Raw genomic sequence first — 20,835 nt, forward strand, 5'->3', positions numbered from 1 at the left:
CTGGAATATATCTTCTATCTGTTTTGCTTTACCTCTGTCTTGAGTTAGAAAATGATGTCTGACTATGGCAGCCTTTACATATTCCTGAGGGAAAGGACAAGGGACTTATAGCTATAAAGCTCAAACATCTTAGAACACTAACATAATAGAGCTTCTAACTGAAGTCAACAACTTCCTGACTCAACAAAACTGCCATGTGAATTGTATTGTTTGTTTATCCCACTGATGGTCAGATCTTCTGATATTTGCACCTAAAGGATTCTTCTTTGACATAACTGGCAAATATTTATTCCTGCAGTAACCTTATTTGAACTGATTCTAGATATTGACCTTGATCTGAGTGAAGCAACTATACAGACTATGAAGATAAACTTCTATCTGTAAGAATTAGGTGGCAGTGGATGATGGAGAGGGTCCATTATAAACTTCTCTCAATAAATTTACTTGTTAGATATCAGCCTCTTTGGGACTTCTGACTTGAAAGAAAGAAAGAAATCTGCTCAGTGTGCCACTCAAGGGCTCCTGTGACTTACACATGCAGTGAAAATCCAGACTTAGCCAAACACAGAGGTTACCTTGAGATCTTGTCACACTGAGCTCCTTAGGGACTGCCAGGTGATGTTCAGGAGGTATAAGGGGGGCACTCTCATTGCTGTACCTCCTCCATCGGACTCTCCTCCTGGACTGGACTGTGTCTCTGGTGATTTGATCAGAACATAACTTGCAGTCTATTCTGAATCTAATCAGCCTGCCAGATGAAAACTCTTAAAGAAACAAAGCAAGAAGATATGGAACTGCTACCCAAGGTGAGCATAGATAGAGAACTTTATACGCAAGACAGTAAATAGATTAACAAAGCCCAGAAGAAAAAAATAAAATATATGTTTCCAAACTCCCTGGTTTCAATACTAGGCTAAAGTGAACAAGGGAGTAACATTTTTCCAGAGCCGAGAAGACTTGGTCTCAGGCAGTGGTTTTGATTCCACTTCAAGGACATAGCTAGTCCTTACCTCGTTCAGATGCAGAAGTGTCGCAAGCCCTATTGGCATTTGTGTCTTTGTAACCATTATTCACCTAAATCATTAAGTCACTTGTGTAATTATTTAGGGTGTTGCTCTGGGAATCATTTGTTTATATAAGATTTATTATATGGAGGATCATACATCCAATAAGTTTTTTGTATCCTTAATTGACAGAAAACAGAGATGAATCAGCAGATAGAAATCTAATGTCATAGTGCAACATGGATGGAGGCTGGCGTATCTGGTATGGATTGCTGGCAGAACCATTACTCATAGCAGAGAATAAGACTTTGATCTCCTTCAAGGTTTAAAAGTCTGGAGGCAGTCCAAACAGTCACCTTAGTCCCAAGACGCCAGTGTCTATCCACCCTCCAAGACTAACTTTTAATATTCAAAGTTTTCCAATAGTCCATAATAACGAAAGCAACACCAGCCAATACATCAACACTCCAAGCAGCAGAAAAGGTCAAGAGACACTGGCCATGTAAGCCAACCCCCTTGTAAATGCTTTCCTGAAAGTTCCCTCAGTGTCCACTATAGGAATCTTATGATCACTCCTGCAAAAGAGACTGGAGATCCTGATTTTTGACTGAGTGTTTTGTCCCCACGCCAAGGTTCTGTTCATAAAAAGGAGCCGCGAGATGGAACTGGCAAGCTAAGTTTCTGTCACAGCAGGCAGAAGAAGCAGTGATTTCAGAAAGCTAGAATGTGGTGCTCTAGAGCAGCTCATCCCTCAACACTGTCTACAGCAGTGTTCTCAGCATGTGGGACACACCCCCACAGGCCTTGCAGATCAGATATTCACATACAGTTCATAACAGCAGCAAAATTACAGTTATGAAGTAGCAAGGAAATAATTTCATGGTTGGGGGTCACCACAACACGAGGAACTGTTGTGTTAAAGAGTCTCACAAGTAGGATGGTCAAGATTCACTGTTCTACAGTCTAAGGTTTCCACTGGCACATCGAGCACCCACATCATCCACCCTTAGAAGACTTAATTCAGAATTTAGCAATGACTTTACACTTTCTAACCACTGTTTCTTCAAACCGTATACTGTCCCACGTCCCAGTGTTGAGCTTGTGAGAGTGAATAACATGTGCAAAATTTGAACACTATTGTCCTTAAAGAATCCATAAGAAAATTGCTTTAGCTTCTCAGCTGCTAGCTTGTGAAATGTACTCCGTCCAAGAACTTACTAATTGAGATGACTTCCCCGAAATAGCCGAGCCAATAATCTTAAGAAACTGCTGATTGTTATGAATTTTACTGCCTCTTCTGTTCTTGTAAGACAATGGGGTCCTAGGAAATAACCACCGCTTTTGCTTTGGTAAAAACTGCTTGCTTGCTGGAGATAACTGGAGCATCTGCAGGAAGTTTGTTATAAAAATTAGGCACCACAGGATGTGAGCTAATTTGACCGGAAAATGCTCTGACTTTGTAACTTTGCGTTTCTTTCCTTTATAAACCCTGTACTAACAATATATAAGAGCCATACTCTTGAGTCTTGAGTCTCAGGGTATGGACCTGGCCAATATCCATAGTCCTGGCCAGTATTTGATAAAACCTCATATTTGTTAAATTTATTCATGATCATGGTGAATCTCTGAGCTACCTCAGATACCCTATGTTCACAAAAACTAACCAAAAATGTTATTCACCCAAGGACATCAAAACATAGCCCATACACCAAATCTGGCCCTCTACCTTCTCCCCTAAATAAAGACTTATTTAAAAGCAGTGTGCACATGTGTTTATAAAAGGCCTATGTCTACCGTCATGCTGCAACCACAAAGATGAAGAGTTGCAGCAAAGAATTTACTGCGCAAAGACTAGAATGTTTATTGCTGGCTTTATGGGGAAAGATTGCAAAATATAAAAATAAGAGCAATAGGAGATAATATTTAGTACATACACTATGTCAAGGTCACAAGCTGTAGAGTGAACTACGTTTAGAAATAATTCACAAAGAGTTGTTCTTTTGGTTTGTTTTGTTTTTATGTGAGATCAGTTAGGTGGCTTCCCAGGTAATGATGCTCATCCCCAAGTCTGGCAACCTGAGTTTAATCTGGAAGTCACATATTGGAAGGAAAAAAACAATTCTAGCAACTGTCCCTCTGTCTTCCACAAGCATGCCATGACACTTGACATGTCCCCTGAATGAAATAAACTAATGTAAGAAGAAGAAAAGATTTCTCTGTTGTATGATTTTTGTTTGTGTTCTGAAAAATAAAGCTTGCCTAGAGATCAGAAGGCAGAGCTGGCCACTTATTAACCATAGAGGCCAGGCAGTGGTGGCACACACTTTTAATCCCAGCACTTGGGAGTAGGAAGCAGGAAGATCAGAAGTTCAAGGACACCCTGGGCTATACGAGATTGAACCAGTCTAAAACAGAAACAGAGTCAGGCAGTGGTGGATCACACCTTTGATCTCAGTACTTAGGATCTCATACCTTTGATCCCAGCACATAGGAGGCTCACACCTTTAATCCCAGCACTAGGGAGGTGGAGACAAGAATATAAAGTGGGTGGAGACAGGATTTCGGAGTCCATTCAGTCTGAGCATTTTTAGAGACAGGCTGTCCTCCCATTCAGCATGAGATTTACAGAGGTAAGAACTCTCTAGTGACTGCTCCTTTGCTTCTCTGATCTGAAGCTAATATCTGAATATCTGATCTGAAGCTAAAATCTGAATATCTGATCTGAAGCTAATATCTGAATATCTGATCTGAAGCTAATATCTGAATCCAGGGTTTTTGTTGTTGTTGTTATTGTTGTTGTTAAGACTAATTAAGATTGTGCTTCATCTCTCTCTCTCTCTCTCTCTCTCTCTCTCTCTAACTTGGTATAAAGTAGATCCTGATAATAACTCTTAGAGTTTTCAATTTACATTTACATTAGAGGAAACTCATTTTTAATCCCATGGTTTATCCTTGTTTTACAAAATAAGAAAATAAAAGTACAAGGGTTTAAGAGGAGATCAAGATTTTAACTACAGTCATGTATAAATTAGTCACATTTTAGAAAATATTCTTTTTTCAACAAAAAGCCTTTGTAGTCACCACAGAACAAAATCTAGGACAAAAAAAAAATTGAACAAAGCATGCCTAGCAAATCAGGTAACACTATAGCTTCCTGCTGGGGCATGGCCTCCCTCCTGACAGCTCAAGTTGTTGCTGCAGAGGAGACATTTCCCAAGGTAATGGGACATTGTCATCTCCTCCCCGACAGAAAACCTTCATGCTCTCAGAGCACACCTTCTAAATTGCAATACTTAGAAAAGTTTTGTTCCATTTGCCTTTAGATTGTGCAAAAATAGAAAAGATGAGGAACAACTATTCTCATACTAGAGGGAAAACAAGATGTTGGGTGCCTGAGACACATGGGAGAATCTGTTCCCAAGGCTATCAGGAATAGAGTAAATTTCATGGGAGGACCAGGAGAGCACAGCCTGTGGACTTTCCCACGGTCAGCAAGCATCCTGTAGTGCTCCCTTCTGTCAAGTACCAGCTTGTCTCTACAACACAGAAAACTGCCTCTCTGAATTCTCTAATTTGTATGTAGACACATGTGTAGTTAGAGTTTTCCTGCCTGGCCCACAGTCAGGACAAATCTCTCTCACCTGCCAGTCCCACAGCTGCTCAGACCCGACCAAGTAAACACAGAGACTTATATTGGTTACAAACTGTATGGCCGTGGCAGGCTTCTTGCTAACTGTTCTTACAGCTTAAATTAACCCATTTCTATAAATCTATACCTTGCCACGTGGTTCGTGGCTTACCGGCATCTTCACATGCTGTTTCTCATCGTGGTGGCTGGCAGTGTCTCTCTGACTCAGCTTTCCACTTCCCAGCTTTATTCTCCTCCTTGTCCCGCCTACACTTCCTGCCTAGCCAATGGCCAATCAGTGTTTTATTTATTGACTAATCAGCAACACATTTGCCATACAGAACATCCCACAGCACACATGGGCACAAACGTTTGTCAGATCAGAATCAAGAACAAACTTTTATAAGAAAATTAAATATGGAGAAGCTTTATTTAAAAAAAAAAACAGATTACAGGGATGAAAGAAATGATCAAACTTTCATCAACACCCCTACTCCTTTCAAACACCTTGCCATCAGCCCAGAGTCTCTGGGAGAGGCCAGTCCTGCACATCCTGTGTAGACACAGGCCAACTTTGCAGATTCTCCTCTCAGAGCAAAACTCTATGCACGGAGCAGCCTCTCAGCAACTACTCATCTTCATCTGTGACAAAACACAGTCCAAGGACTGCTGAGGAAAGAAAAGGACTTGTTGAAGCTTACAGACTGCAGGCCACCATTGATGGAAGCCAAGACCAGGTATCAAACAGGAACTTAAAGGCCTTTCTCCTTGGTATTCCACAGAGCTCTAACCAGGGACCTCACTCACAAGGAAGAACAACAACCTTGGTATCAGATGCTGCTTGCTGGCTGAGTCACTCAGGTGTATGCTTAGCTAGCTTTTTTTTATTCAGCCCATGACCACCTGCCCAAGAAATCGTATCACCTACAAAGGTCTTTACATCAACCCCTGCATCCAGGTCCCTGCCCTTGTTGAGTTCCTGTCCAGACTATGATGTGGAAGTGCAAGCCAAAGAAACCCTCTTCTCCCCAACTTGCTTTTGGGTGTGGTGTTTCATCACAATAGAAATGTTAACTAAGACATAGACCAACTGGACAAAAGCAAAGAACCAAACCAAACACAAGTACATGTAATTACAGTCATTTAATATTTGACAAAGATACTAAAAACTTAATTTTGGGGGGAAGGGTGTATCTTCAACAAATGGTGCTGGGGAAATTGAATGTCCACATGCAGAAGAATGAAGTTAGAGCCATACCTATCATCTAGCACAAAAACTCTCCAAAAGGATCAAAGACCTAAGCATGAAACCTGAAACACTGAAAGTGCTAGAAAAAAACATGGCAGTACCCTACAGGATATAGATGTAGGAAAGGACTTCCTGAATAGGATTCCATTTGATCAAAAATAAGTCCAACAACTGATAACTGGGACTTCATAAAACTAAAAATCATCTACATAGTTAAAGAAACAACCAGGTAAATAGGAAGACTACAAAATGGGAAAGAATATTTGCTGGCTATTCATCTGACAATTGACTAATGTGAAGAATATATATTTAAAAAAATAACTTAAAAAAACCCAAAGAGCCAAATAAAACAAAAAACATGACCCATTCAAAAACTAGGCCTGGCAGGGGGATCAGGATCTGTCCCTGGTCTGTGGGCAGGCTTCTGGAACCCAGTGCCTGTGGTGTGACACCTTGCACAGCCTTGGTGCAGTGAGAAGGGGCTTGAGCCTGCCTAGGCTCAGTGTGCCAGGCTCTGCTGACTCCCCATGGGAGACCTCGATTTGGGGGATGTGGGGATGCGGGGTGGCTTGGGAAAGAGGACTGGAGGGTGGGTGGAGGGAGGAGGGAGATCTGTTGATAGTATGTAGAGTGAGTAGAAAATTTCTTAATAAAAAAATGAAAGAGAAAAAAACTAGACCTGGGATCTGAATGTCAAGATCTCCAAAGAATAAAAAAAAAGTATGGCTAGAAAATACCTTAAAAAACGTTCATCATCTCTAACAACTAGGGAAATACAAATCAAAACAACTTCAAGATTTCATCTTACCCCAGTCAGAATGACAAAGCTCAACAAAATAATCAACTACAAATTCTTTCTCTTCATCATTGACTTCATGTGTCTTTGACACTTGCTCACAGCATAAATAGTAGTGCCAGAAGATGTCAATTGCTTCATCCCCATAGAGATCACACTAATCCCTTTAATTTTCAGCTGAAGGTAAGCACCTATGCCTTCCTGTCACAAATGTGCCCACTGCCTTGTCCACTGATACCACAGAAACCATTACCCAACTGGCTCTGTCTTACTAGAACTTAAGGAGAAAGATATCTCAGTTGCAGGTCTAGATCAGAGTCATAAAGTGTACCTCTACTTTTAATCCCTTCAAAGCTTCATTAAATGCTTAAAATTCTGTTATACATTCCAAAGTATTGCAATCATGCAGTCTCTTCTGTATAATACTGCACATAAGATAGTATACTCAGAGCCACCAAAATATTGCTGTGTTCATATACAAAACAGGTATCTGTTGTTGCATTAAAAACACATCACCAATTCTAAAGAGAGCAAAGGGGTGCTTGGAAGCAGGGGTTGGAGGAGTGAAAGGAAAATGGGAATGATATAATCCTGCTATAATCTTCAAAATATATTTAAATAAAAAAATCACAAGAAAAGCAGCTACGGTCCATCAACAGCTGATGAAAAAGGAGAAATCCTTTTTTTTTTTTTTCCCCCAGAGAAAAGTCTCCTGGTAGGTTATCCATTCAAAGTGGTCAACCCCAAACACAAGTGCCTACTGGCATCACTTAATGGATTTATTTAGTGAGTGAGTGAGTGTGAGAGTGTGTGTGTGTGTGTGTGTGTGTGTGTGTGAGAGAGAGAGAGAGAGAGAGAGAGAGAGAGAGAGAGAGAGAGAGAGAGAGAGAGAGAGAGAGAGAGAGAGATGTTTACATGCAACAATGATATTAAAGAAGAAGTCATGAATTTGGGAAGGAGTTGGCAGAGCAAAGGAGGAGGGGTGAGAAGAGAGGGAGGGAGGGATGTTTGTTAACATAGTACTCTGTGTATAAAATTCTCCAACAAAAAAAATTAAATTAAAAACCCTAATTTTAATTCTGAATCAGTCATCAGTCCACAGGGTATGGCATAATCCTTACAAACTTACCTCACAAAAGAAATAGGAATGAATTGTATCTATTGATTGCTTTGTGACCAGGAAACAGAACTCTCCGAGGCTCAATTTTATCAAGGGCCATCAGGATTGTTACAGCAAATCATCAAAACACTTCCCATCCAAGAACCCAGCACACAGACGCCACTCAGAAAGGGTTAGCTCCTTCGCCTTTGCTTAACGAAATTGATTTTTGTCTAAACATCTCTCCCAAGAGACCACCCCCTGGGGCTCTGTGCTCTGACAGCCCAGGGATGGCTTCTTCAGGACATCATTTTTCATCAAGGTTTAACTTTTCTTTTTAGATAATAGATCCTCATAGTTAAAAATGAAGCAGAAGTGGCGGAGTTAATAGAATAAATAAGAACATTAAGTTACCTGGAATCTAATCTGTAGCCACAGGTTGCTTCACGCTGAAACTATGGACACAGACTTCTGCACCTGGGAACTCTAGTATCCTCCTACGGCCCTGTGTCTCCTCCCTCTTACCTGTCTTCCTAAGGTGTCCCTGCCCTTCAAAGCTTTCAGTGCTAATTGGATGGCCTGGAAAAGCTGCAGCAGACTCACGGTCTGATTGGCTGAGCTCGCTGTCACTCTTATGCAGGTCCTGCCTTTTCTCAAGTTTACACTCCTGTTACCTAGGAAATCCCAGTGACGGTGAAAGCCCAAGCTGTTTGTTCTGGAAGAAATGACAGGCGGAAGTTCCGCTGGCAACTGTTCGGTTTCTAACACAGCATCAAAACTGATCTCCCACGTTTAAAAAGGAAATGTTTGGTAAATTGTCTAACTTGTTTCAAGCGGCTCCCTTCTGACTCTACAAGGCAGATGCCCTGAACATGAAAGCACAACCTTTAGGAGCTAGCAGAGGTAATTATAGTGAATGCCCTCTTGGTTTTTTTTGTTGTTGTTGTTGTTGTTGTTTTACTTTCACATCCTGAGAAGATACCTTTCCACGGTTTTGTTTTGTTTCGTTTTGTTGGCTTCTTTATTTTAATTCTTTCTTCTGCATGCACTCCGCACTTGTTCTTAGCAATACCTTTGCCAGAGCAAAAGCAGGATAGTTAGTTGTTTGCTGTGGACGCATATCTCTAAGCCACATTCCTTGCACTGAGTATCTATGACATCCGGCCTCCCTCCATATTCCCACCCGCAGGCTCCCTCCATCCTGGAATCAAACAAAGAACTAGGACCAGAACTTCCTAGAAAGACCTCCATTCCACTTTCTGTTACATATTTTACCTGTGCATTTCCAGCACAGGATGGTCTTGATTTTTAAGATCATTAAAATAAACAGCATGATTCTAAGATGTGGCATAGACATCAAATGAGAAGACTTATCTTAAAAAAATCATCATTAGTTGAGGTGATTTCTGACGGAATGATATGAGGGGCAAGTAAAGAGCCATCTGCTTAAAAACTGCATTCTTTATCTCTTTCTGGGTCAGACACTGTTTCAGGGGGTCCTTCCAATAGAACATGGTACTTAACAAGTTAAGAGAAAGCATAGACACAGCAGGGATTCAGGAAGTTCCCCACTTCCACCCCAGGGTCATTTGAGCATCCTCACACAAAGAGTGAATTACAAGGACATTTGCAATTATATTTGTCTTTAATGTGAGAACCTACAGACCAAATAAAACTTTCTCAACTGTTGTTGTATTAGTTTTCTTTCCATGTTCTTCATAGTTATAAAAATGCTGGTGAGAAGAAGTGCACTCATTTCTGCATAGATTTTATTTTAAAGGAGCAACTATTTTTTTCATTTTTAATATGTTTTGTAAATAAAATACTAGCACACCTGCAAATCCTGTGGCTGTGTGTAATGTGAGTTGTGATATGTAATCCTCATCCACACACTGCAGATGATCCCTCACAGTATTTCCCATGTATACTTGGTTTCAAGAATCAATAATATTTTAGGAAGAATGGCCAAACATGGTTTGCTGACACTCCTGTCCTGCAATCTTGAAAAAAATAGAACATCCTATATCTATGACTTCTCTTTGTATCTTCTTACTGAACAGCATTGGAGTTCATTCTGTATCAAGTTATAAATCCTTGGTTTATTCTATTTTACATATAACTGTTACTTCAATAAGTAGATAGAGTGTAGTTCCTTTTCTTTCCTTATTTTAATTTCTCAGACATAAGGAAATAAATCTCATATGAATCATATCTAAAATAATTTCTCCCAACCCTTCAACTGCATATGAACTTTAATTTTGATAACTACCAAGAAAAACAAATTTACTTCATTCATATTTTATTGTTGTCAGGTAATATTGGTTCATATTACATTCTAGGAGTGGCTGTTCCTGCCTAACAGAAAGAGTAGAATGGAGCAGGACAGGCATTCTAAACTCTAAAGAGAGATTATAAGATTAAAAAAATAGAGGAGTAAGTAGAATTTGTCAACTAATTGGAGTTTTTAACTCAAATGATATGAGAAATTAGAGTCAGAGAATGGAAGTCCCAGAGAGGATGAAACTGTCATAACACTGTCAATGGCAGAAAGGAGTGAAGAGAAGAAATGGCTGGGAAAGGAAGGATTGTACAGGAGCAAGGGGATCCAGGTAGTGGAGTCACCAATCAATGTACTGTATGAGTGTTAGGAAAGAGGCAGAAAACAGTGAGGACAACTGGAGGTCCAGCGGCAGGAAGAGGGAAAGAGGAGAACCCTGGGAGTTCCTTGTGTGAGGGAATGGGGAGGCCTCTAAAGAGCCAGAGTTCCCAACATCCTCCCCCAGGTCAACCCTAACATTATGCCTTCTTTTCCTTCCTGGCCACACCCAGGGACCTGAGCAACAAGCCCAGCATTGTCTTCAGCAGCCACCAGGTGCCCAGAGTGAGCCCCAACAGGAACAGTAGGACATCCAGCAGGTTCTGCACATGCCATGGCTGTTGAAAGCCATGGGGCTTGAGATGTGCTCCTCCCCCTGTTTGCAGGATGTGGTCAATCCAGCCCACCAGACGCTGGGAAGGTGTCAGGGGGTGGGAGCGCCTGATGGCCCTGGCGGCCATTGCTGCAGACTTGTACCTATGGGCAGACACAGAGAGAGTGTGTTACCAGTGTGCTGTGCCAGTACATCAGACTTTATAACACACACACACACACACACACACACACACACACACACACATCTTTTTCTTTTCTTTTTTTTATGTAGAGATTTTCTATTCATTTTACATATCAACCACAGATTCCCCTGTTCTCCCTCCTCCCACCCCCCAGCCTTCCCCCACCCAACCCAACCCCCATTCCCAACTCCTCCAAGGCAAGGTCTCTCCTGGGGAGTCATCAGAGCCTGGTACATTCAGTTGAGGCAGGTCCAAGCCCATCCTCCCTGCACAAAGTCTGAGCAAAGTTTCTCAGCATAGGCACTAGGTTCCAAAAAACCGGCTCATGCACTAAGGACAGGTCCCAATCTCACTGACTGGAGGCCCCCTAAACAGTTCAAACTAAACAACTGTCTCACTTATCCAGAGGGCCTAGTCCAGTTCCGTGGGGCCTCCTCAGCTTTGGGTTCACAGTCCATGTGTTTCCACTACTTTGGCTAGTTGTATCTGTAGTTTTTCCAATCATGGTTTAGATATTTCTTGCTCATATAATCCCTCCTCTCTCTCCTCGATTGGACTCCTGGAGCTCTGCCTGGGACTTGGCCGTGGATCTCTGCATCTGCTTCCATCAGTCACTGGATGAGGTTTCTATGATAACAGTTAGGGTGTTCGGCCATCTTATCACCAGAGTAGGTCAGCTCAGGCACCCTCTCGACCATTGCCAGTAGTCTATAGTGGAGTCATCTTTGTGGATTCCTGGGGACCTCTCTAGCACTCTGCTTTGCAATAGCCACATCTTTTTCTAATATAGACCCATAGATCAGCTTCAAACAAAATTGCTGGCATATACTTGACAACTAAAAGTTCAATAAATAGATAAAAAGGAAAACCTTATACAGAAGGATCAAAATTAACCCTGGAAGGGAAATTTTTTTAAATGTCTATGTCTGTAAGGATTGCACTATGCACATTGAGTATATTTCAACACAGATGACAGGATGTCTGTCTGATTAAGTGATTAGGACATTGAAACCTGAGTATTTAGTCCTGTTTAGTTGTGAAATCATTGTGCTAGATGGGCTAGGGAAATGTGGGTCACCTGTTTTTGTATTTGTGAAAACTTCCTTTATATCAGGCCTGTCCTGGGCCCTAGGAACATAGTGGAAAATGATACTCACTGATCCTCATGGTGCATGCTTTCTACATGCTAGTGTGCAATAGACACAAATTGCCAAGGGCTGTGGGTGTATATAGCAGGTGACAACTAGTGTTTGTGGTGATATTTTATTTGTGCTGAAATGTGGTGATATTTTATGTGTGCTTCAATAAATAAAGCTTGCCAGGAGATCAGAGGAAAAGGTCAGCTACTATAAGTAAACAAAGAAATCAGGCAATGATAGCACTTGCCCTTAATCCTATCACTTGGCAGGCAGGATCTCTGTGTGTTCAAGGCCACACTGGAAACAGGGCCAGGTGTGGTGGCATACACCTTAAATTCCAAAACTAATTACCATGGAGGTCTGGATGTCTGTACAGACAGACAGGAAGTGACAGAGCTGTGTAGGCAGAGGAAGTGGTGTAGCTGAATAGAGAGAGCAAATCAGATGGCATAACAACAAGGCATACAACCGTGGTTAGACAGGAAGTAACTCGCATTTGGAAGCTGCAGAGCTGGTGAGGTAAAGTTTGCTGTGGCTTTCCTTATTTCCCTGATCTCTCTAAGGCTTTCACGCCTGTATTTGGCTCCAAGTTTTTTATTTGATAAGACCATTTAGAAATTTGTCTGCAAATTTTGACAAGTTTGACAAGTGAACCCAACAGACATACAACTCCCTAGTAGGAAGCCCCACTTGACAAAGCCCTGGAGTTACTATTATTGACCAGTTGCTCCTGTCTGTAATTTTTCTCATGTGCTACTGTATTTCTTTCCTAAAAACAGCTATGGGTGTTTTCCCACTGCTTATGTGTTTGTCTCGAGAATATATTCCATCTATTGGCACACATATAGTTGTGGATGGTCAAAAAGTTGATTTCTACTTAAGCTGTATAATTTTGATATATAGAAACTATACTAGGATATTTTACATTACTCAGACTGACATAGGATTCTCAGTCACAAAGATAGCCTTTTACACAGACAGCTAACTTTAGACTTCAGAACAGATTCAAAGCTGGCTGCTTGCCCCTAGAGACAAATACATGAAGCCGTTTTTACAGGTGTTGTTTTGCTTATTCAAGGTCAGAGACTGAGCAACTTTACACATATATTTCTCAGTTATTGGCCCTTTGCACACAGTCCCAGCCTCAGCAGATATACAGGCTCAAGGTTCAGCCAAGTGTTTAATTATTGTCTGGGATAACTCACCAACTTAGAGCTACATGCACCAATCAATGTGACATTACTAGCCTAAGAAAAACTATGTGACTATGTGACTTACCTCGTGTTGTGAGAATGGGTAGGGCCCTGAAAATGTAACTTATAAGAGTTTGGCTGGCCGTAAGAGAGCAGCGGCAGTATGGAGAGAGACAGCTGTGTAGAGTTATGTGAGAACTGATGCAGAATGTGAGTGAGGTGTGTGTGTGTGTGTGTGTGTGTGTGTGTGTGTGTGTGTGTGTGTGCTGGATGAGAGATGAGGAAGAAGAAGCATTAGGTAATGTAAGAGAATGAATGAGGGCAAACGATATGAACAAACAGTGTAAGAACTGGGCAGAGGGTAAAAGTGAGTGTGTGAGTGTCTGTAGGTGCATGTGCTAACTGAGAAATGTAGCTGAATGGGCAGAAAGAAAAGTGTAACATATAATTGTCCAAAGTTGGGCAGAGAAGAAGAAGTAGTGTGAGTAAGACGAGAGAGTGAATGAATGAAAGAATGAGTGACTAAAGAGTTAATAAACGATGTAATAATATGTGAAAGAATGTAACAGAGTAGAGAGAATAAATGCGTAGATATAACTGTGCCAAAGATATTTGTAACTGTGTGGAGACTAGGAAAATGAAACTGTATTGAAAAGAGATATAGAAGAGAAATGTTTGTAAAGAATGATATGTAGACATTTGAAAAGAGATATAACTGTGTATAGTGATGTATGGCCATATGCATGTAAAGACAGACATGTTGCTGTCCGTATAGAAGGTAGCAGTGTGGAGATATGTAGACATGTGAAAACAGATATAACTGTGTACAGTGATGTATGGCCATATGCATGTAAAGATAGACATGTAGCTGTCCATATAGAAGGTAGCAGTGTGGAGATATGTAGGAATGCAGAGACAGAAAGAATCAGAGGTCATTTTTAAGATGAAGTAAAAGAGAAAGTTAACATCAGAAAGTATGTGTTTTTGCTTATTTTACCGGAGAGATAAGAACTGATTTCTAAATACCCTCGGATAGACAAAGCCTAGTCCTTGCTGCCTTTGTGTATTTTCTTGCATTACCATGGAGGCGGTCTTGGAGCAGGCTCTCCATAAGGCCATTGATAAATAATGACACACATGATGGAGATATTGCAAATATTTCAAAGTGTTAAAGAGAAATTAGTATGTGATGAGTGAGCTCAAGCACAGAAAAAGTAATAGCCAAAAACATGTTCTCCTAAGAGGATAACGTTGGAGAGATGGTTCTGTGAGTTCAACACAAAGACCATGAGGAGGGAAGGTCAGCCCATTAAGGACATGCAATTGTCCTTGTTGTAGTTTGAGTAGAATGGCTCCCATAGCCACAATATTTGCATGTTTGCTTCTCAGTTGGTGGACTGTTAAGGAAGGATTAAGAACTGTAACTTTATTGGAGGAGGTTTGTCACTGGGTTGTTTCAAAAAGCCTACACCAGGCCTAGTCTTGATCTTTCTGCCTCCTGCCTGCAGATCAAGATGTAAGCTCTCACCTATTGCTCCAGTGCCATGCCTGTGGCCACAGTCACATCCATGATGATCATGGACTAACCCTCTGAAACTGTAAGCAAGACCCAAATAAATGCTTTATCTTACATGTAGCCTTGGTCATGGTACCTTTTCACAGCAATACAATAGTAATAAGACCATCAACTTCTGATACAATTGGAATTCTTTAGGTAAATGATGAGTCAGGGAGATTAGCCACCTAAAGAACATGCAAATGATCTCTCCTGCCTCTATTGAAATTCTATTATAGATATCCAAAATATAAGAGATCATGGCTGAAAGACATTTAAAGAAATGCTCAACATCCTTAATCATCAGAGAAATGCAAATCAAAAAGACTCTGAGATACCACCTTACACCTGTCATGATGGCTATGATCAAAAACACTAATAATAGTCAATGTTGGAGAGGATGTGGAGCAAAGGGAACACTCCTCCACTGTTGGTGGGAATGCAAACTTGTACAACCACTGTGGAAATCAGTATGGCAGTTTCTCAGAAAACTGGGAATCGATCTACCTCAAGACCCAGCCATACCACTCTTGGGCATATACCCAAGGAATGCTCAATCATACCACAAAGATACATGCTCAACTATGTTCATAGCAGCACTATTTGTAATATCCAGAACCTGGAAACAACCTAAATGCCCCTCAATGGAAGAATGGATAAAGAAAATGTGGTACATATACACAATGGAGTACTACTCAGCAAGAAAAAAAAATGACAGCATGAAATTTGCAGACAAATGGATGGAACTAGAAAAAATAATCCAAACCCAGAAGGACAAACATGGTATGTACTCACTCATAAGTGGATTATAGATATAAAGCAAAGAACAATCAGACTGCAACCCACAGGACCCGGGAGGCTATATGGCAGGGGGGACCCTAGGATGACTGTGGCTTATAATAAGTTTTGGTTTTACTCAATTACTGGACAAGACTCAATGAAACATTTCACAATTAGGATAAGAATTTATATTGTATCAAGATTTATACTGATAATAGAAAAATTTTAAAAAGTGAAAAAAAATAAAGATAATGTGTATATAAGAAATCATCACACCACATCAGGTAGAGGCATATTCTCAGTACCTCACATAAATTAAAATTAAAAACAAAGGAAAATCAGGACTTTCAGGTATCACACATGTATTATAACACATCCCACAAAATTCTGTTTCATTGATAAACAGATTATACAGATCATGTGTTCAGGCTAAGGTACCCCAACCCCAAAGAGCTGCATACCTCTTGTCTTCTATGACTTTTTTCAGTGTAAGTGCAAATGTCTCTGCCTTGAGTGTCTCTAGCTGAACAGAAACACCAATTTTCTTTGCTTCTACCAGGACCATGTTTTCAGGTTGGTCTGCTAAAAAGGGAATCCCCACCATGGGTACTCCATGCTGGATGGCCTCCGTTATGCTATTCATTCCCCCGTGAGTAACAAAAAGACGAATTCTAGGATGAGCTGTTGCAAAAGAGAAACACGGTCCAATACGTCACTATCAAAGCTGCAGATTCCAGGTAAAGCAGCAGATCCAGGAAATGCCAATGTGCTGGGGAGAATGGATTTACTGATGTTGCTTTAGAGATTTGCAATGTTCCAGGATATGATACCCAGCCTTCTCTCTGCAGAGAGATGATTTACATTAGCCAAAATCTATCTAGGGCCTAGAACCCAGGGACAGCTACAAGAAAAGTGACAAGCGAGGCAAGTTTCCTTGTCCTTCTACTCATCCTCATCTTCTCCACTGATGCTTTCTTCTTCACTTGTCTAACCTTGGCCTTCTCTCGCTTTTCACATCTGATCTCATGTAAGTCTATATCATGGGTGTTATCAGCTCTGTTTTGAGAAGCTTACAGAAGGGGATGGTAGAACAGAAACTTCCATATTTACAGGTTGTATCTGTTGCTCCATATTGAAAGCTACCAAACATTTCTTATGATCATAAAGAAATCATCCCAAACTATACCTCACTCAAAATCTACCCATTTTCCCTGGAAAGCAAGTCTTTTTCCTATTGTGTAGCCTGTGATTTCCCAGCTTCTTTTGAGGCACAGTTTTAAGTACAAATCAGATTCAGCCACTGAGTGTAGAAAAGTGTATCCATAAAATCACACAGAAACAAATAATTTGAGGGGAGGTGGCTTTAGGGAATACTCCATTGCTCAAGAAACCAGTGTCTCCATATTGTATTGTGAGCTTACGTATTGTGGTACTCAAATATCTCCTTATGTCCTCAACCCCACAACATCCATGTTGTAAGTGTCTGAGTTTTCAGCTCTGCTGACAACCAAGATGTGTCTGCATGCTTACACATATATTTGTGTGTGTGTGTGTTTAAAAATACCAAGGATTTCTCACATCACTGTGAGAATAGCAGCAACAAATGGTGGCACCTGCCCAAGGAGTAGTTATAGATCACATATTGGTCAAGATTGTGTTGGAGTGATCAATGGTAAATACTCTTAAGTCAAGGCTACATATCTATTTAGGGAACTGAGATCTGTCTGAGTTGAAAAGGATGAGGAAGTTGTTGCTATGGCCAGTCTAGAGCACAGGCTGATTCTCCCAAGAAACTTAGCTGCTTCTACCTGCCTGCTGGACATATATCTTCACCCATCAGCAGCCTTTTCTTCTGCAAGTCCAAGCACTCAGACATCAGTTATCTATTAAGTCCCAAAGCACATTAACAGAAATAAAGTAACAGGTCTAGAAGGTGCTTACCCAGGAGGTCAGTCTGGGGAAGCCAATCCATGATTTTGACATTTGGAGCCATACTGATATCTTTGGGCCAATGAGCATCCTTACATGCCCACAGCACCCCTTGAGGGAGGTGAGCAAAGGCACTATTCATCTCCTTAATAAGTTCCTTTGTCTGATACAGGGTTGCTAAGGAGCCCAGTGCCACAAGGACAAAACCTGAGTCTCCAAACTTAATGATAAAATCTTCCAAGTCCTAGAAGAAACATAAAGAAATCTGAAAAAAGTGGTTTGTTAAAGCAGCTATAACATGAAACAAGACCAGTTGTTAAATAAACCCATACCTTGCTTGCTTGTGTTCTATATGATAACACTCCTATCATAGCCCCTGTATAGCTGTCTCTGGAGTAGTTACTGCATTGAATAGCAGCCATCTCTTCAACTTTGTGTGTTTGATATATTGTGTACCCCAATAAATTTATCTTGGGGTCAGATAACAGAACAGCCAGTATATTCAATATAGGTTTAGGCAGTGGTAACACACACATTTAATCCTAGCATTCCAGAGGCAGAGATACATATGGACCTGTGTGAATTCAAATCCACACTGGAAACAGCCAGGCATGGTGACACATGCCTTTAATCCCAAGAAGTGATGGTAGGAAGCAAAAAGGTATATAAGGCATGAGGACCAGGAATTAGAGCCTTTTTAAGCTTTTAGCTTTTAGCAGCAGTTCAACTGAGATCCATTCGGATGAGGATTCAGAGGCTTTCAGTCTGAGGAAACAAGGTGAGCTAAGGAACTGACAAGGTGAGGTTGGATGATTTGTTCTGTTTCTCTGATCATTCAGCGTTCACCTCAATACCTGGCTAGAAGTTTGTCTTTATCAAGAAGACCTTTTAAGTTTCATGCTACACCTTTGGGCTCTTATGGATTGCTCTTCCAAGCAAATACATTCACCAGATTTTATTTGAATAACTGACTTTTACTGCTTAAAATGTAAGCTCCAGAGTAATCTAATTGCTAAGGGCATTCTTTTTGTTTAATAACTTGAGGACCTTCCTAACTATTTTTGACATCATATGAATTATCTTATATTCATGCTAGAAATTCAGTATACAAAATTTCTTCACTTGCTGTGTGGCATAATGTCCTCTCTTCTGGTGTTGTTTTCTAGCTTTGGTTACATAGTAATGATAGATTCAAAGAAGGGGTTGAGAAGCATTCCTTCCTGTGGAGGTGCCACAAATAATCATACAGGAACTGGCATTCATTCTTAAGTGTTTCACTTAATTCACCAGTTAATCCATGTTATGTCAGACTTCCTTAATGAAAGACTTTGTTATTGATCAGTCTAATTTAACCCCATAACTTTAAGATTTTCTATATTCTCTTGAGTCAGTTATGTTAACAGTCTTGCATAGGAATATGTTCACTCATGTAGATCACCTAATTTGATGATATATCATGTTTGTATAATTCCCTTATAATCTTTATTGTTTTAAGTAAGAGTGGATAATTTTTTACTTTAGAACTTAATTATTTTCTTATTCTTTCTTATTTATATTCTTAATGATCCTATCTCTTTTTCAGCATAATACTCTTTTGATTTTATTGATTCTAAATTTGTCTATTCGTTATTTCAATCATCTATACCCTGATTCTTTTATGCCCCTTCTTTCTGCTAGCGTCCTGTTTAGTCATGTCTTCATTATCTCTGCCTTATATTGAAGGGTTAGATTATCAATTGCAAATACCTTGGCTGTACTAATAGATATAATAGTAGCTATGAATTATATCCTATGTCTTGTTTTTTTTTTTTTTTGGTTTTTTTTTTTTTTTTTTGGTTTTTTCGAGACAGGGTTTCTCTGTGTAGCTTTGTGCCTTTCCTGGAACTCACTTGGTAGCCCAGGCTGGCCTCGAACTCACAGAGATCCGCCGGCCTCTGCCTCCTGAGTGCTGGGATTAAAGGCGTGCGCCACCACCGCCCGGCCTATGTCTTGTTTTTATTGCACTCCATCATTCCATTGTATTTTGTCTCCTTCTCCTTGGTATGTAATATTTTCAAATATTCCTCTTGATTTTTCCCTTTGAATTTACATTATGTTGTTTTCTACTCACCCCACTGTGGTAAGAGATATTTACATTAATCTGAGACTTTGCAAATCTCAGGTTTGGGTTGGGGGTGGGGGTGGGGGGGGTGTGTGGCATGGGCTAACACATGAACTAAGGGATTTGTTTTGTGCATTAGAGAAGAATATGTGCTCTGCTGTTGTTGGAATGAAAACTCGGAACTGGACAGATGGTTCAGCAGATTTCCTTCCAGAGGACCACAGTTCAGTTCCCACAGAGCAATCACAAATCTCTGTAATTCTAGCTCTAGGGGATCCAGCGCCCTCTTCTGGCCTCTTCTGGGCACTTTCATGAACATGATGCACACACATACATGCAGGGCAAGTACTCAGGCGCATAAAGTCACTTACAAACACATTTTAAGCATGCTCTATATATTTCTAATAATTCTATTGGGCCTATAGTATTATTCAAGGTAATAATTTATATGGATAGTCATCTAATTCTAAAACTGTAGAATTGAAGTCTTAAGTTATTATTTATTTCTTCTTTAAATTCCTTACATTTTTCTTCATAGTCTTTATTTCATAGTTTGTGCATAGATGACATATTTCTCGGTAAGTTAACTATTTCACATATTTTAAGTAATATTTTTATAGTTGCAATGTTTCATAAACACAAAGTTTCAAATATATGTAGACTTTAAACTTCTTTGAGAGTTTTGATATAAAGTCTGATTTCCCTTACGTTAGCAACCACCACAGTCTATTTGCTTCTCACTTAATTCTTACAAAACAAGTATTGGAATATTCCATAAAGTAGATTCCAGACTCTTGTGTCATGTATTATTTTGAAACATTTTCTCCCACTTTTTTTTTTTTTTTTTTTTTGGTTTTTCGAGACAGGGTTTCTCTGTGTAGCTTTGTGTCTTTCCTGGAACTCACTTTGGAGACCAGGCTGGCCTCAAACTCACAGAGATCCGCCTGGCTCTGCCTCCCGAGTGCTGGGATTAAAGGCATGCACCACCACCGCCCGGCTCCTCCCACTTTTTAACAATCTCTTCATCTCTCTGTGTGCCAATATTTGACCCATCTGTCCAGAAGGTGAGGTCTTTGGCAATAACATCTGGATTTATAAATGTGAAATATCTTCTACCACATAAAGAATCAGTCAGAGAACCCCAAACCTGTATACTGTAACCCTATTCCACCAACTTGGGTTTCAGGGGACTCTATCTAAAGCCCATATATATAATCATTGAATATAATAGTCTTCCAAACAGTATGA

At 40.3% G+C, this 20,835-nt stretch overlaps 2 protein-coding genes across 4 annotated transcripts in view; both read right to left on the reverse strand.

The window, feature by feature from the left end:
* The window catches only part of Capsl (calcyphosine like), a 32,991-nt gene extending 24,660 nt beyond the window's left edge, over positions 1 to 8,331 (reverse strand). For all 3 annotated transcript variants that reach the window (XR_008219448.1, XM_052743152.1, XM_052743151.1), the window contains exon 1: positions 8,191 to 8,331. The gene's annotated coding sequence lies outside the window, so the exon portion shown is untranslated. The remainder of the gene's footprint in view (positions 1 to 8,190) is intronic.
* A 2,241-nt stretch (positions 8,332 to 10,572) lies between these two features.
* The window catches only part of LOC128113828 (UDP-glucuronosyltransferase 3A2-like), a 37,926-nt gene continuing 27,663 nt past the window's right edge, over positions 10,573 to 20,835 (reverse strand). The window contains exons 6-8 of the mRNA XM_052743761.1: positions 17,499 to 17,730; positions 16,019 to 16,238; positions 10,573 to 10,849 (exon numbers count right to left, since the gene is read on the reverse strand). Of these exons, the coding sequence (XP_052599721.1) occupies positions 10,573 to 10,849; positions 16,019 to 16,238; positions 17,499 to 17,730 (729 nt within the window). The remainder of the gene's footprint in view (positions 10,850 to 16,018; positions 16,239 to 17,498; positions 17,731 to 20,835) is intronic.

The sequence above is a fragment of the Peromyscus californicus genome, unplaced genomic scaffold, assembly GCF_007827085.1.
Source record: "Peromyscus californicus insignis strain IS unplaced genomic scaffold, ASM782708v3 Scaffold_18__1_contigs__length_77618521, whole genome shotgun sequence".
Classification (NCBI taxonomy): domain Eukaryota; kingdom Metazoa; phylum Chordata; class Mammalia; order Rodentia; family Cricetidae; genus Peromyscus; species Peromyscus californicus.